The sequence below is a fragment of the Phyllobates terribilis genome, unplaced genomic scaffold (genome assembly GCF_046119375.1).
Source record: "Phyllobates terribilis strain yellow unplaced genomic scaffold, ASM4611937v1 Scaffold_12__6_contigs__length_324123572, whole genome shotgun sequence".
Taxonomy (NCBI): domain Eukaryota; kingdom Metazoa; phylum Chordata; class Amphibia; order Anura; family Dendrobatidae; genus Phyllobates; species Phyllobates terribilis.
In genome coordinates this window covers 144,412,616-144,427,865 of record NW_027362772.1, presented here as the reverse complement: position 1 = coordinate 144,427,865, position 15,250 = coordinate 144,412,616, and the positions used below count along the sequence as shown (strand labels likewise).

Sequence of the window (15,250 nt, the reverse complement as noted above, 5' to 3'; positions counted from 1 at the left end):
GGCGCACGACAGGGTTCGGAAGGGAACAAGCGCCATTTGACTTTTTGAATGTAAAATTTGCTGGCATAATTAACAGATGCCATGTCGCGTTTGGACAGCCACTGATGTGCCTAAACAGTGAAAATCCCCCACAAGTGACACCATTCTGGAAACTAAACCCCTCAGGGAACTTGTATAAATGTGTAGTGAGCACTTTAAACCCCCAGGTGCTTCACAGAAGTTTATAATGTTGAGCCATGAAAATAAAACAAAAATCAAATTTTTCCCACAGAAATGTTTTTTAGGCCCATATTTTTCATTTTCACTAGGGTAACAGGAGAAATTGCACCATGTAATTTGTTGTGCATTTCTCCTGAGTAAGCCGATACCCCATATGTGGGGGAAAACTACTGTTTGGGCGCACGGCAGGGCTCAAAAGGGAAGGAGCTCCATTTGACTGTTTGAATGCAAAATTTGCTGGAATAATTAGCGGGCGCCATGTCGCATTTGGGGAGCCTCTGATGTGCCTAAACAGCGGAAACCCCCCACAAGTGACATCACTTTGGAAACTAGGCCCCTCAGGAAACTTATCTAGATGTTTGGTGAGCACTTTGAAACCCCAGGTGCTTCACATAAGTTTATAACGATGAGCTGTGAAAATATAAAAAATCACATTTTTCCCGCAAAAATATTTTTTAGCCACAAATTTTGCATTTTCACAAAGCTAACAGGAGCAAATGGACCCCAAAATTTGTTGTGCAATTTCTCCTCAGTACGCAGATACCGCATATGTGGTTGAAAACTACTTTTGAGGCATAGTGCAAAGCTCAGAAGGGAAGAAGCGCCATATTGGAGTCCAGATTTTGCTGGACTGGTTTGAGGGTGCCATGTCACATTGGTAGAGCTCCTGAGGTGCCAGATCAGCAGAACCCCCATAAGTGACCACATTTTGCAAACTACGCCTCGCAATGAATTCATCTATTGACACCACAGGTGTGTCACAGCATTTTATACCATTGGGCATTGAAGAAAAATTAATTATATTTTTACCACCAAAATTTTGTTTTAGCCCCAGATTTTAAATTTTCACACTGGGAAATGGGTAAAAATGGCACCAAAATTTGTCCCACAATTTCTGCTGAATTTAGACATACCCCATATGTGGCTGTGCCGTACTGCTTCACCATATGGGGAGACTCGGGCGGGACGGAGTGTTTTTTGCCTCCTGGAGCACAGATTTTCCTAGAATAGTTTGCCGGCTCCATATACGGAGCCCCTATGTGCTAGAAGAGCAGAATCCCCCCTCAAGTGACCCCATTTTGGAAATTATACCTCTTTGTGAATTTATCTACAGGTGTAGAGACAATTTTGACTCCATGGGTGTTTTCCAGAAACAAGCAGCAGTGGATGTTGCTAAGTGAAGATTGCAAACTGCCGTTGTAGTAACTAAAATCTTGTAGTGACCAGTACGTTGTAGTGACCAGTACGTTATGCCCATCTCATGCTTCTGGAGACATGCACCCGTAAATTAGGACGCCTATCATTGCTACAGCAATACCAACCACGTGGACGCTAACTGTGGTTTAGGCACACTGTGGGGCTCAGAAGGGAGAGGGGCATTTGGATTTGGAAGGTCAGAATTCGCTGGATTTCTTTTGGAGGGCGAGGTGCCATTTAGTTTTTCCAGAGCCTTAGTGCTACCAGTAACATGGAAGCCCCCTATATTTCCTTTAACAAATGACGGACCTGAGTGGGGACTTGCTTTTTTTGTGAATGGAGTTGAAGCTTTTATTGGGAACATTTACATAACATTTAGGATCACATTTATCCTGTGCTCTACGCTGAGCACTTATATAGGGGTTTCCATCTAAATCTCCGAATGACGTGATTTAGATGAAACCCCCAAGGGATCCATTCACTATAATGAGGCAGCAGAGTTACTCTGGACTCTGTCTGGCCTCTGTTCAGCATCGTCTCTCTTTTCAGAAGTGTACAAAACCGTGGCCGATGGCACTTTTATGCAAGCCTAATAGAAAGACAGACACCGCCAGATCATAGGCCAGACAGCATCCACAGTGCCTCCATCTGCCTCACTATAGAGAATCTTCTGCCGGGGGTGACGTATTTCAGAGATTTACACGGAATGACGTATTTCAGAGATTTACACGGCAACCTCGGCGTAAGCGCTCAGCGCAGAGCGCAGGATAAATGTGAGCTGAGCCTTACTGCGATCTTCAGGAGCAGAATGAATAAATCAACAGAAGGTGAAGAATTGGTTTTATTTATTTTTTACACCTTTTCTCATGCCGTATAAGTGATTAGGCGACTTTATTCTTCTGGTCAGTGCGATTACAGTGACACCAGATTTATATTGGGTTTTTATGATTGGCTGCTCTCACAAACAAGATTTTGCATCGCCATATTTTGAGAGCTATAATTTTTCCACATTTCTGCTGACAGAGTCATGTGAGGGCTTATTTTTTGCGGGACGAGTTGATGTTTTTATTGGTACCATTGTCGGGCAAATGATATCTTTTGATCGCTTTCTATTCCGTTTTTTGGGAGGTAGAATGAACAAAAAACAGCAATTCAGGAATTGTTTATTGGGGATTATTTTTATGCCATTCCACGTGTGGTAAAATTGGTAAAGCAGCTTTATTCTTCGGGTCAGTAGGATTACAGCGATACCATATCGTTTTTTTATGGTTTGGCACTTTTACACAATAAAAACTATTTGATAGAAAAAATAATTATTTTTGCATTGCTTTATTCTTAGAGATGTAACTTTTTTATTTTTCCGCTGATGGAGCTGTATGGTGGCTTTTTTTTTGCGAGACAAGATGATGTTTTCAGAGGTACCATTTTTAATAACATTTGTCTTTTTCATTGTGTTTTACTCCACTTTTGTTTGGCGGTATGATGATAAAGCATAGTTTTTTGCCTTGTTTTTAATTTTTTTTTTAAGGTGTTCACTGAAGGAGTTAACTAGTGGGACAGTTTTATAGGTTGGGTCGTTCCTGACAGGGCGATGCAAAATATGTGTATTTTTTTTTTGTTTATTTTTTTTTTCACACAGATAAATGTATTTATTGGATTAATATATATATATATTTTTTTGTTCTTTATTTTGTGATTTTTTTTAATGGTTTTTATAATTTTTATTAACTTTATTTTTTACTTTACATTACATTGTCCCACTGTGGGACATCAACTTTCCTTGTCCTGATCACTGATACTCTGCATTGCATCGGCACTAAAGATCATCAGATCAGCGTCTGAGCAGGTGCTGAATGGCCACCTTCCTGCAGGACCCTGAAGGAACCCACTGCCATCTTGGGACCAGGGGTCACCATGGAGACCATCAGCACAACGCGATCGCAACGTGTTGTGCTGATGGGAGCAGACAGGGAGCTCACTCCCTCTACGATGCCCTGCGATGTCAATGTCACTATTGACAGTAGCATTACAGGGGTTAAATGCCTGCGATCGGTGCTAGCACCGATCCTGGGCATTGCTGCGGGGTCACATAGAGCTGACACCTGCACTTGATTACGGCAGCTCTCAGCATGAGCCCGCACGATTGCGGCACAGCGCTTTGCAAGAATGCAGCTTCTGCGGCACCGTATATATACAGCGCATATTGGGAAGGGGTTAATTATATTTATAAAAAAAATGTATGTGCTATGTAGTAAAATAATAAAAAAGGTTGCTGTCATTTTGATGAAATCACAGTTTTCTCTGCTGCAGATCTAGCAGTTCTCTGAATGCTGAGCTCTGTATAATTCCGCCCACATCACTGATTGGCAGCTTTCTCTATATAACCCCGCCCACACCACTGATTGACAGCTTTCTGCCTAAGCACATCAGTGGTGGGGGCAGGGTTGGACTACATGGCAACAGGTTTATTAGTCCTCTAGTGATACTCTCCTGCTGATAAAACAGTGATTTTATCAAAACAACACTATTCGGCACAGCAAGTGATCCATCACTAAAATCAGGGTCTCTGCTCCTACATCATGCTACTCTCAGACAAAGCACCATTATGGTACCCATAATAAGGGAAACACCCTTATAGATTTGACTGTATTTTCTTGTATAAAATATCTACCTCCAGGAGTATTAAAACAAAATCATCCCACCCCCCATTTTGACAAGCCTTGATGACTTACATACTCTATGCTCTCTTATGAGTATGGTATTATGACTGCATTGTTAAAACACCATAACTCTCTTTAAATTTTTTCTTACCTGGTCAAATAAGTAAACTGTTACATCATCAAAAAAGGACACCATTTTTCGTTTTCGATCAAGGTCATCATCTACCTCATCAGCAGATTTCGGTGACTTTAGCAGACTCCGGAGGTTTCGTCCGTCATCCATTTCTGTTACTACAATTGGGACTCCTGCCACCTCTCCTTCAGCTTCGGAGCCTGTTCTCTGATGCTCCGGAAGACCAAAGCCTTCATCTTCCTCATCCTCATCTTCTTTGTTATAATGAGCATCTCTTTTTTCTTCATCACTGTCCCAAAAAGACTTGCGTCCACTGGAGCTTTGGAATGCTTGAAGGTTTAATGGCGGAAGAGACAGAGAAAGTCTTGCCACTTTTGCTGCAATGTTGTAAAAAAAAAAAAGAAATGTAATCTGATAAATTGTAATATAATATTACTGCATGTCCTTGTAATAAAATGCATTTAATTTGTGCTATGTGGTTTGCATAGTGTAACGTTCTCCCCAAAAAATACTATTAGTGACTTTAATCATACAGTTAGCAAATATGAAATTGAGTATCTTTGAAATATAGTTTTATTACTTTTTTTTATACTGTTTTCCTAAATCATAATTTTACTTAGTGACTAACTGTCATTCGAAAAAACATTATTATTAGTTTCTATTAAAGAGTAATTAAACATTTTTTTATTTTTTTGTCCAGCATGGAAAGTTATGAAATTTTGCAAATCACATTATTAAGGGGTTGTCTTCACCTCTGTAAAAAAGCTGCATGTAAGTGGCTTCCAAACCTAATTTTGCCCAGTCTATTTGCCTGCTTTTAGCTTCACTGAAATCATCTATTAATTTGGAGTACAGATGATGGCAGTGGAAGGGTCAGCTCAGCACTTGTGTCTTGCAAACTTTGGGATTAAAGGGAAACAGTCAGCAGGATTTTGCTAAGTAAACTACAGGCAGTGTCATGTTGGAGCTGTTACACTGATTAATATGATACCTGAGGTGAAGAGATCTGTCTTGTCTGGGGTGGGACTGTAGGCAGGGTCTTATCCTGGTGCGCTAAGCCAGATCACTAATATAAGATCTGTCCACAGGCCGCCCCAAAGCACAAGTATGTTCCTCATCATAGAGACAGCCAGAGAGAGAGACAGATGGACAGCCAGTTAAAGAGGGAGAGACAGACAGCCAGAGAGACACAGCCAGCCAGAGAGAGAATGCCAGACAGAGAGGGATTGAGGTAGCCAGCCAGAGAGAGAGACAGTCAGCCAGAGAGGGAGAGAGACAGCCAGCCAAAGAGGGAGAGAGATAGCCAGAGAGAGACAGCCAAAGAGGGAGAGAGACAGCCAGCTAGAGAAAGCCCGCCAGAGAGGGAGAGAGACAGCCAGCCATAGAGAGAGACAGCCAGCCAGAGAGTGAGACAGCCAGCCAGAGAGACACAGGCAGCCAAAGAGAGACAGCTAGCCAGATAGAGAGACAGCCAGCCAGAGACAGCCAGCCAGAAAGAGACAGCCAAAAAGACAACGAGCCAGAGAGACAGCCAGAGAGGGAGAGAGACAGACAGAGAGAGACAGCCTGCCAGAGAGAGACAACCAGTCAGAGTCTCTCTGTCTCTGTCTGTCTCTCTGTGTCTCTATGTTTGTCTCTTTCTGTCTGTCTCTTTCTGACTCTCTCTCTCTGGATGTGTTTCTCTCTGGCTGGCTGTCTCTCTCTGGCTGGCTGACTGTCTCCCTCTCTGGCTGGCTGTCTCTCTCTCTCTTAGGGTGGCTGTCTCTCTCTCTCTCTTAGGCTGGCTGTCTCTCTCTCTGGCTGTTTATCTGTCTCTATTATGAGGACCATACTTGTGCTTCGGGGCAGCCTGTGGACAGGTCTTTTCTTGCTGATCTGGCCTAGAGCACAGGATAGACCCGGCCTACAGTCCGGCCCCGAAGCACGAGAATCTCATTAACTCAAAACTGCAAACACTGATTACAGAAGAACCACAAGACAGATTCCTTCACCTCAGGTATCATTTTAATCAAAGAAACAGCCCCAACATGACACTGCCTGTAGTTTACTTAGCAAAAGCGTGCTGACAGGTTTCCTTTAAACTTGCTGTAGGAGATTGCTCTGATGAGTTGAACACTCAAAGGAGGAGACAGGCGCTGACCCATCACTGCCATCAGCTGTACTCCACATACGTTTTCATCTCAATGAAGCTAACGGCAGATAAAAAGACTGAGAAAAAGCAAATGTTTGGAAGCCACTTACATGCAATTTTTTTACAGTAATAAAGACTAATTCCCTAATAAAGTGATTTGCAAAGTTTCATAACTTTCAATGCTGGACAAAATCCTAAAAAAAAGAAAGTTTAGTTACTTTTTAATAGTGAACTACCAAAAATGTACAACATTTACAAGAAGCTCTGTTTTGTACATCAACAAAACAGTTTTCAACACTTGTTTAGTTTGTTCAGTTATTAGTACATCAAGTTGGGTTCTGTTCTTAAGTCCAGTGGTCATCACTTTTTAATAGATCAAATATTAAAAAAACCTGGGTCCTTTACAAACAGAGAAAAAACAGATGAGCCCTTTGGTATACACATTTTGCATCAGTTTTTGTTCCAAATGTAACAAATCCATTTTTGGGTGGTTCAGAGACACCTCTAGTGTACTGAGCATGTGCAGTGTTTAAAAAATAGATCCACTAATGGAAGACAATGCAGTTCACCAGCCATTATGATCTGTTTCCCATAGACTTCAATATTAAAAAAAAAAGATCCAATTGCTGTTTTTTTTTCCGCTGGACAAAAAAGTTGTGCAGACTACGATTTTTGATCCAGCTAAAAAATGGATTGCAGTCAAACAGAAGGCATTTTAGGGAATTTCAGACCCCAAATGAATGGATCCTGTACTATATTAGATTATTTCTGTTTCTGTCATCCCAAAATGGATCCAAAAATGGACATAAATACTGGACATATGAATATAGCCTTACAGATTCAGGTTTCTGGAATGAACATAGAAAAGTGCCCTGGAAAAAGCCATAGAAGTGCAAATTCCAGGTTGGGAAATCTCAAGCTTAGTGTGCCATGTGTCTTATGTTTAGGATTATTGTTATGTTGGAAACATGCACGTCTATCAAAGGCACTGAAAGATGGCAGCATCTTTTCTTTCAACATCTGTGAATTCATGAAAAGCAGCTCGCCAACACCAGCAGCATTCATGCAGCATCACATGAGGACACCGTAACAATCATGCTTTACGGTAGTCATCATACATTAGAAAAAACTATTTAGACAAATGCATGGTTCCTTCAGTGAAACCTGGTGATGACAGTGTCATCATGTGGGGCTCCATGAGCTCTTGGTGTCAGGGATCTACATTTCATTAATAGTATCATAAATTCACAGATGTACTGTTCTGTATTGAAAGAGAAGATGCTGCTATCACTCCGTGCCCTTGGTAGATGTGCACTTTTCCAACATGACAATGATCCACAACACACATCTGTTGCATCTCTGAAGAAGAATAGGGTGAAAGTAATTCAGTGGCCAAGTGTCTCCTGATCTGAACCCAACTGAACACCTATGGGGAATCCTGAAGAGACAAGTTGTCATCACTCTCCATTCAACATCCAAGCTCTAAAAGAGTTTGTTCTTGAAGAATGGAAAAAGATAGATGTTGTAATATGTCACCAACTTATTCATTCTATGCCTAGAAGACTTAGTGCTGTCCTTAAAAATCATGGAGGTCATGCAAAATACTAGATGTAGTAATTTTTGATGTGGGTGTATTCATTTTTGCATCAACTAATATGAGTAAAACTGAAGATTTTGTAATGAAAGTTATATTATTAACCTTACTTTCTTGTTACGGGTTAAAAAAATGTTCTTTTATACTCCATATTGCCAAAATGTTGGAAATTATTCTTGTGTTTATTGAGATCATTGATTAAAATCTTAGTTTTCAAAGGGGGTGTCCTCATTTATTCTGAGCACTGTATGATGTGATTGTTTTTTTAACCTCTTGGAAGCATGTTATTTGAAAGGTTGAATAGCCCTGCGCTATTATGTTACCTGTATTTATTACAGATACTCAAGAGTTTGGCATATTGTACATACTACCCATACTGCATGAAACATCTTATGAAACATTGAGAGTGTGTGGAATTCTTTACAACTATGTAGGGGTGGAGAGGATGACATGGCACCTCTCTGAAGACCCCTGTTGTTTTATATGTATGAAAATGTACTGTATTATATATTTTATCGTCCTGGAGGCTTTAGTTCCTGTTAGTCAGGGGTGACAGGGTTAACTGTAGGGCCGACCCACAGTTGGGGAGGAGCGATAGGGACCTGTGTGTTAGTTCCTGTTTTTGTAGTTAGTTGTTAGCGAGCTGGAGACAATAAAGGACACCCTTAGAGGAAAGAAATCATCATTGGGTGTGTGTGTGGGAAGATACCAGGAAAAGGGAGCAAGTTTCAGCAAGAGATCTTCAGTGGCAGCAGTATTCTTCCTAAAGCAGGCAAGTCGGAGCTCCTACAGCATGAGTACCTTGCCCATGGCTACCGCCCCACGCCAAGTTATATTTGGCATAGTCGGCAGAATCATATCTTTTGGGAAAAGATCTGTGGCGCAGACGAGAGGGTGCCTGAAGATAGACGGCCAAAAATGGCGGCCAGAAGTACGTGTCCAAGCATGTGTCCAAAGATGGCGATGGATGGTGAGCTGAGAAGAAGGACCACCCATCATGGGAGTAGATGGCGCCCGAGAGCACAAAAATGTGCCCAGAAGTGGGTATGCTCTGCAGCCAGGACCTGGACCAAGATGGGAGGTGCACGTAGGAGTAGGGCGCGATGCAAAATGAAGTGCAGCCTATTGGGTGAAGAATGGTGAGTGCAGGAGGCATGGCCAAAGCCAGAGTCACCGAGGGTGAAGCACGACACAACGAACGCATTAGAAGACCAGAGAAGAGGCGGAGCTGAAAAACAGGAAGTGCAAGGTGAATCAGAGATCGGTGCCATTTTACCACCACAGCTTGACGAGTAAGGATCATGCATAGTGTCCTGGTGTTAGTGACGAGAGAATGGCAGCTCGATACCCTGCAGCACTGGAGGCAAAGAGGGACGATATGGAGCACGGACTGGCTGGGTTATCGGTCGAAGGAGATGTGGGCTGACGGCCTCCTGCACATCATTACCCTCGGGTGAGAGCATAGGAGGAGAGCAGCCGGAGAATGGGCAATGGACCGAAGTTCTGCAGCTGGAGGCAGGCATGATGCTGTGGGAACTGCAGGTGTGGAGCTGGAGCCCAGTTGGGTCTCGGCCTTTGTTGTGAAGGACTGTTGAAACCATCCTGGTCTTAAAGGCCTGTGTACTGCATTACTGGAAGTCAGAGGGACTGTTCCATACCCTCGCTGCTGAAGATAGACCTCATTAGTTGGATAGGCTGAATTTTTATTTTTGTTTTTGTTTGATTACGCCTTTTTCTGCTGGACTTCAGGCGCTGGTGCAGCCGGGAATGTCCGGTACCCTCAGAAAAAGGGACTGTGATTTCTATGGACTTTTTTACATTTCCATGGTCCTTACCTAGAAGAATCGGGTCCAGCGAGTTTCAAGGACTGTGGACATTGTGCAGGACTGTTATATATTCTTCCGAGGTCCTCAACCGAGAAGGACCATGTAACGTGGTTGTGGGGCGTTAGCCGAGTGCGAGGTACTCGTCTTCGCGCCCCGGCACACTCCACAAAAAAATCTGTGTCCTGGCTGGGTGTGTGTGTGTGGTTGTATTTCTGATGCGGACACCTCCAGGTTCAGCTCTGCCATGGTTTGTGCGGCTCCAGACCCCTTTAAACCAACGATGAGGAAAGAAGACAATTTGGTAAAAATAAAGCCCTTTTTACTGACAATAAAACTTATGTACAGAGGGTAGCAGGAAACAAGCTTGCTGTTTTCTTCTACACAATACAGAGGCACATTCTTGGTGGTTATGGAGGGCGGCACAATACTAGTGGTGAACGTTACAGATGAACAGCAGGACAAAGTGGGTAACTCCATCTTCCTGGTAGAGGGCCACAAGGGTCAATGTGTTTTGCTGTGTCCACTGCACCCTAACTACACTTCCTGAGAACAATGCAATGGAGCTCCACCAGCTATCACCTTACTAAATGTGTCACCAGCCTAGCTGACACTGCCTTACTTCACGTCAGATTCCATTTCAGGCTAGCACTAACATCGTTCTTAAAAATCTCTGGCTGTAAGTGCCCCAACTTGCCTGCTGAAGGAAGAACACTGTTGCCACTGAAGATCTCTTTCTAAAACTTGCTCTCTGGTCCTGGTCTCTTCCCACACACACACTCAATGATGATCGCTTTCCTCTGAGGGTGTCCTTTCTTGTCTCCAGTTTGCCGGTCATACAGTTAACTCTGTCACCCCTGACTAACAGGGACTTCAGCCTCCAGTAGGATGACACATACAATACAGTAAATTTTCATACATTTAAAACAACAAGGGTCTTCAGAGAGGTTTCACGTCATCCTCTCCACCCCTACAACTACACCATTTTCTCCATGTGTAACTTTGTAAAGGGTGGTAAGTCACTTTTTGGGATCAGCTGTTGTATTGTTGTTATTCATTTATACAACACCCCTAGGCCTGCACACTAATTAAAAAGTGTTAAGAGCACTTCAGAAGGAGCACAATTGCAACCTTTAGACCCAAAACTCAAAGCTATAGATAATTGTATTGGGTATTTCATTTATATGGGACTATTCACAGATTACGTAAGGGTGGTCAATATTAAATACTCCGAGTGCATAAGGGTGTACTATAGTAAATGGAATGTTGGACTGGTTCACTCATTAAAATCATAATTCTCACTTCAACTATTTAATTTCAATTATCAATTTGATTTACCTTTTATAGCTTCACTTCCACTATTTGCTGTAGAGCCAAAGTCTAGAAAGAGTTTTGATGATTGATCTTCAGTGTGTTCCTCTGTTTGGTCAATGGGAGTTTCGACTTGTTGCTTTAAACAGTTTTTAGGGGCCTGTTTTGATGACTGTTCATTAGAATCTCCATTGTTTTCATTTTCACAATCTTCTTTTTCTTCTTCCCCATCTTTTTCGGAGGGACTCTCATCACAATCATTATCATTTACATCTTTGTTCACAATCGGTTCTGAGGAGTTACTAATTCTATCCGAAGATATGACCTTGAGGATGTCATCTGTGATAGGTTTGCATTCTGGCCCATAGTTTTCAGATGATTGTTTGAAGAGAGGTTTATTATCTAATGTTCCTTCCACAACAGCATTTGATATAGGTTCCATAGACCACAACTTCAAAACAGCTTGGTCTTTTAATACACATGAGTTCACGGTCCCAGACTCAAATGTAGACAGTACATTCCTGGTTACATTTTCTCTCAAGGAGACTAGGAGCTGCTCTTTACAAACCTGAACTACAAAGCCACTTTCTGGTTGTCTTTTTAGCATGTTTTCAGTTGAATATTTTTGATCTATAACTGCTTGACATTTTTCATGTTTCTTCTGTATTACATCAGTGGCATTGCTTTGAGAAGCTGGATTACTCAAGTCCTCCTCTGGAATTAAATTGATCCCACCATTGCAATTCAAAATTCCATTTTCACCATCCTCGACTACATCTTGAACATACACTTTATTATTATGGTTTTCCTTTATATCCATTGCTTTTACAGGAAACTCTTCTGTTATTTCCTTGACATTTATGTTATCTTCATTATCATCCTTTTTTGGATCTTCATCTTGAGTATTTTCAGTTTCCTCCACAGTTGATATGACAACTAATATTTCTTCACTGCAAACTCCATTGAGATTTCCAACATCAGGTTTTGACCTAGAAACTCTATTATGTTTATCAGGTTCATTGTCATAGTCTGAAAAATATGCTGAATCTCTATGTGGTGTGGCCAGATTTAATGTTCTAAGGGAGCTGTCATCTTCCATAGGTGTTGCCTGTGGTTCAGAGAAGTCCTCTGTAAGGGTCAAGTCACTAGTTGATTCTGATATAGGGGTCAAGGGTAATTTCAAATCTTTAAGACCAGATTCTTCTTCTTCTTTTACTTCTTTGAAAATGAATTCTGGGGAAAATGTGTTTTCTGTTTCGTATCCACTATCCCCAAATTTCTGACCCGGGGATGAGAAATGAGAAGCTGGGCTACATATATCTGATGAACTAGTGTTGGAAGGAATGTCTAGAGAATCAACAGAATCTAATGTTGCTCTAGATGCATGTGGTGATTTTTCCATTTGCAATGTGCTATGGTTCACTGGGAATCTATTTAGTACATCTGAAACAATCTCTATTGTCTCTTCTTCGATGCTTTCTGCTAAGGTGGAAAGAGGTGGAATTTCAATTGGGACAATAACACTGCAATTGGCCATTGAGTTGGAAATTCCAATGAAAGGGGAAGGAGGGTGGTTAGAAATGCTCTTTTGCAATGACTCGTAACTTTTTGCTTGACGATTACGATAATCTTGAATGTCATAACTTTTCACAGCGGCTCCCATTAAAGGGTCATAAAATTCTTGGTGCTCTGCTGCGCAAAGACTGTCTCCAAAAGGACCAGCATAGAGGTCTCCATCACCAAAAGTTCTTGCAGGTATAGAGCACTCTGATAAGGAACCCTGTTCAACTTTTAGGGAGGAATCATCATCCAAGCCATAATGGTCTTGATGCATGGCAACGTGTGTGGTCCAATCAATTACAACATCTCCACGTAGCATTGCACAAGAGCATCTGTGTAGACTACCCAACACTCCTCTACTACACAGGGGACAAGAAGGCATGTTGCGATGACTGCTATTGTCTGTACTGCTACTACTACTTTCAGTGCTTTGATCTTCCATTAATGAAGGTTCACAATCCCAAGGTGATGCACGATCATCTAAAAACTCAGCCAAGGACTCGGGGTCTCCAGCAAGAGTCTCTCCAGCTCCTCGCTCTTCAAGTGTATCTGAATCCCAGCTCCTCCTATGATCTTCTATATCTCTATAAACATTCAAAATTGAATCAGAAGAAAATACATCAGATAGCGAGGGCTCCATTAAAGAAGTCTCCTGTACCTGCCTTGATAAGTCTATTTCTCCTGGACCACAGAAAGGATTTACATAACGAGGCAATTCTCTTCCTACAGTAATAAAAGGATTATTATTACTTGGTGTCCACCTATCGATCAGTTTAGGAACTTCATGTAAAATCAAGTGACCAGGAGGATCATCAGGACTGGTTCTGCCACTCTCGAGTGGGTCCCAGTCTGAGGAAAAAAGTGGTTCGAGTGGTGAAGATGGGCTTCCAAGTGATAAGCGTTGATGGAGTGATCTCTGCTCCTGCATGTCATACTTTCTTTCATAGATAGGACTTGGAGCACACACGGTACAGTCCACACCACTGCTCCTGTCTGTATGTTCTTCTAATCGTATATAATATTCACTGCTTACAGAAGGGCTACGGGCACTGATGACTGGGACAACACTTGGAGTCTCCAAGCTTTGGCGTGAATGTTGATGGTTGGAATCATAGAAAGGATTAGCAGGCACTGTCAGATTCCCATTACTTGGTGCATAATCTTGACACTGAGATGATGCTTTCCAGCGTCCTAATCTGGCCTTCTCCCACATGTACTCAAAATTGAGTCCACGACTGCTTTCTGTTACAGTTAAGATGTCATCCATGTCTGCATGAAAGCCATCTCCACCACTAAAGTTATCTAGCAGTGGGAATGCAGAAATCTCATCGGAGTGCCTTAGAGGACCCATTGAGGATTTCATTGGCTTAAGTGCATTCCAGCGCCACTCAAAGCTTTCCTCTGTCTGATTGGAGCATTCGTTTAGCAGGTAAGTGAGCTGCAGATGAAGTTCTTCTACTGAAGGTCTTTGTTCAACAGACAGCCAGCAAGATTGCATCACCTCATACCTAAGGAAATAAGGATAAGTAAAAATAAATGGTTTTGAAGAGTTTAGAAAAGTATTTCTTACAATGCACATTTTGGCACTTGAAGGAAAAGTGCATTCACATGATAAGAAGTTTATTTTATGTAATGGCAAAGTGGCACAATAGACCGTTACAACTGCAGACTACTATGATGCACATACGGGGAGATTTATTAAAACGGTAGTCCGGTTAAAACAAGTTATCACCTTTCCATTAGATAGGTGATAATTTGCTGGTTAATGGATGTCCCACCGCTGGGACCTGAAAAGATCGGCAGATCTGGGAACTTTTATCCCCAATATAACATGAAGCGGCAGGTCGGACACCCGGACATGGCTCTATTCATTATCTTAAGAGCAGACACGGACAGTTGGGGGCCCATTGCCAAGAACAGTATATGGGCTCTTTGCAGTCCAATAACTCTTCAAAATGCAAAATTCCACCTGCTTTGGAGTTGGAAATGGGCTCCCTTACCTCTTGGGACCCTGTGCGGCTGCATAGGTTACACCAATGGTATGTCCGCCCCTGCATTCTCTATTGGGCTGCCGGAACAGCGCAGCCCCATAGGGAATGAATCAAGGATAGGTTGCACACTCGCGCTCCATTCCTACTGGGATAAAAGGTCCTCATTCTGCTGGTCCCGACTCCCAACGGTCAGACTCCCACCGATCAAAAGGTTATCTCCCATCTTAGAGAAAAGGGTACATCTTGTTTTAACAATGTTTTAAGAATGTTGTTTCATAAATCAGAAGGTTTTAACTATAATAAATTAGCTAGCCTGTCGTTACCCTAGCACTTTTCTCAATGCTTTTCAAAAGTGGTGAAAAGAGAGAATAGTTACAAATTGTCTTTATACATTTCCCTCCATAATGTCTATGGAGTCTTCTATTACTTGCTGAATTTTACCCTTACCAGTAATCAGAATGGGGCAGCTTGAGTCGTGGTTTGGCCAATTTCATCTGTTGTTCTTTAATTACAAATGCTAGGACCTCCTCATCTGATAGGTGGCGATATGGCTGACTTCCAAATTCAAAGAGTTCCCACATTGTTACTCCTAGAGACCTATATTGGATTCAAAGAAAAGTTGTCATTAACT

At 42.0% G+C, this 15,250-nt stretch overlaps 1 protein-coding gene across 4 annotated transcripts in view; it reads right to left on the bottom strand.

The window, feature by feature from the left end:
- LMTK3 (lemur tyrosine kinase 3) overlaps positions 1-15,250 on the bottom strand; it is a 114,853-nt gene that overhangs the window by 7,614 nt on the left and 91,989 nt on the right. For 3 of the 4 annotated variants that reach the window (XM_073656313.1, XM_073656315.1, XM_073656314.1), the window contains exons 11-13: positions 15,067-15,216; positions 11,096-14,136; positions 4,228-4,586 (exon numbers count right to left, since the gene is read on the bottom strand). In XM_073656313.1, the coding sequence (XP_073512414.1) occupies positions 4,228-4,586; positions 11,096-14,136; positions 15,067-15,216 (3,550 nt within the window). The remainder of the gene's footprint in view (positions 1-4,227; positions 4,587-11,095; positions 14,137-15,066; positions 15,217-15,250) is intronic. The other variant, XM_073656316.1, reaches the window with a different exon arrangement.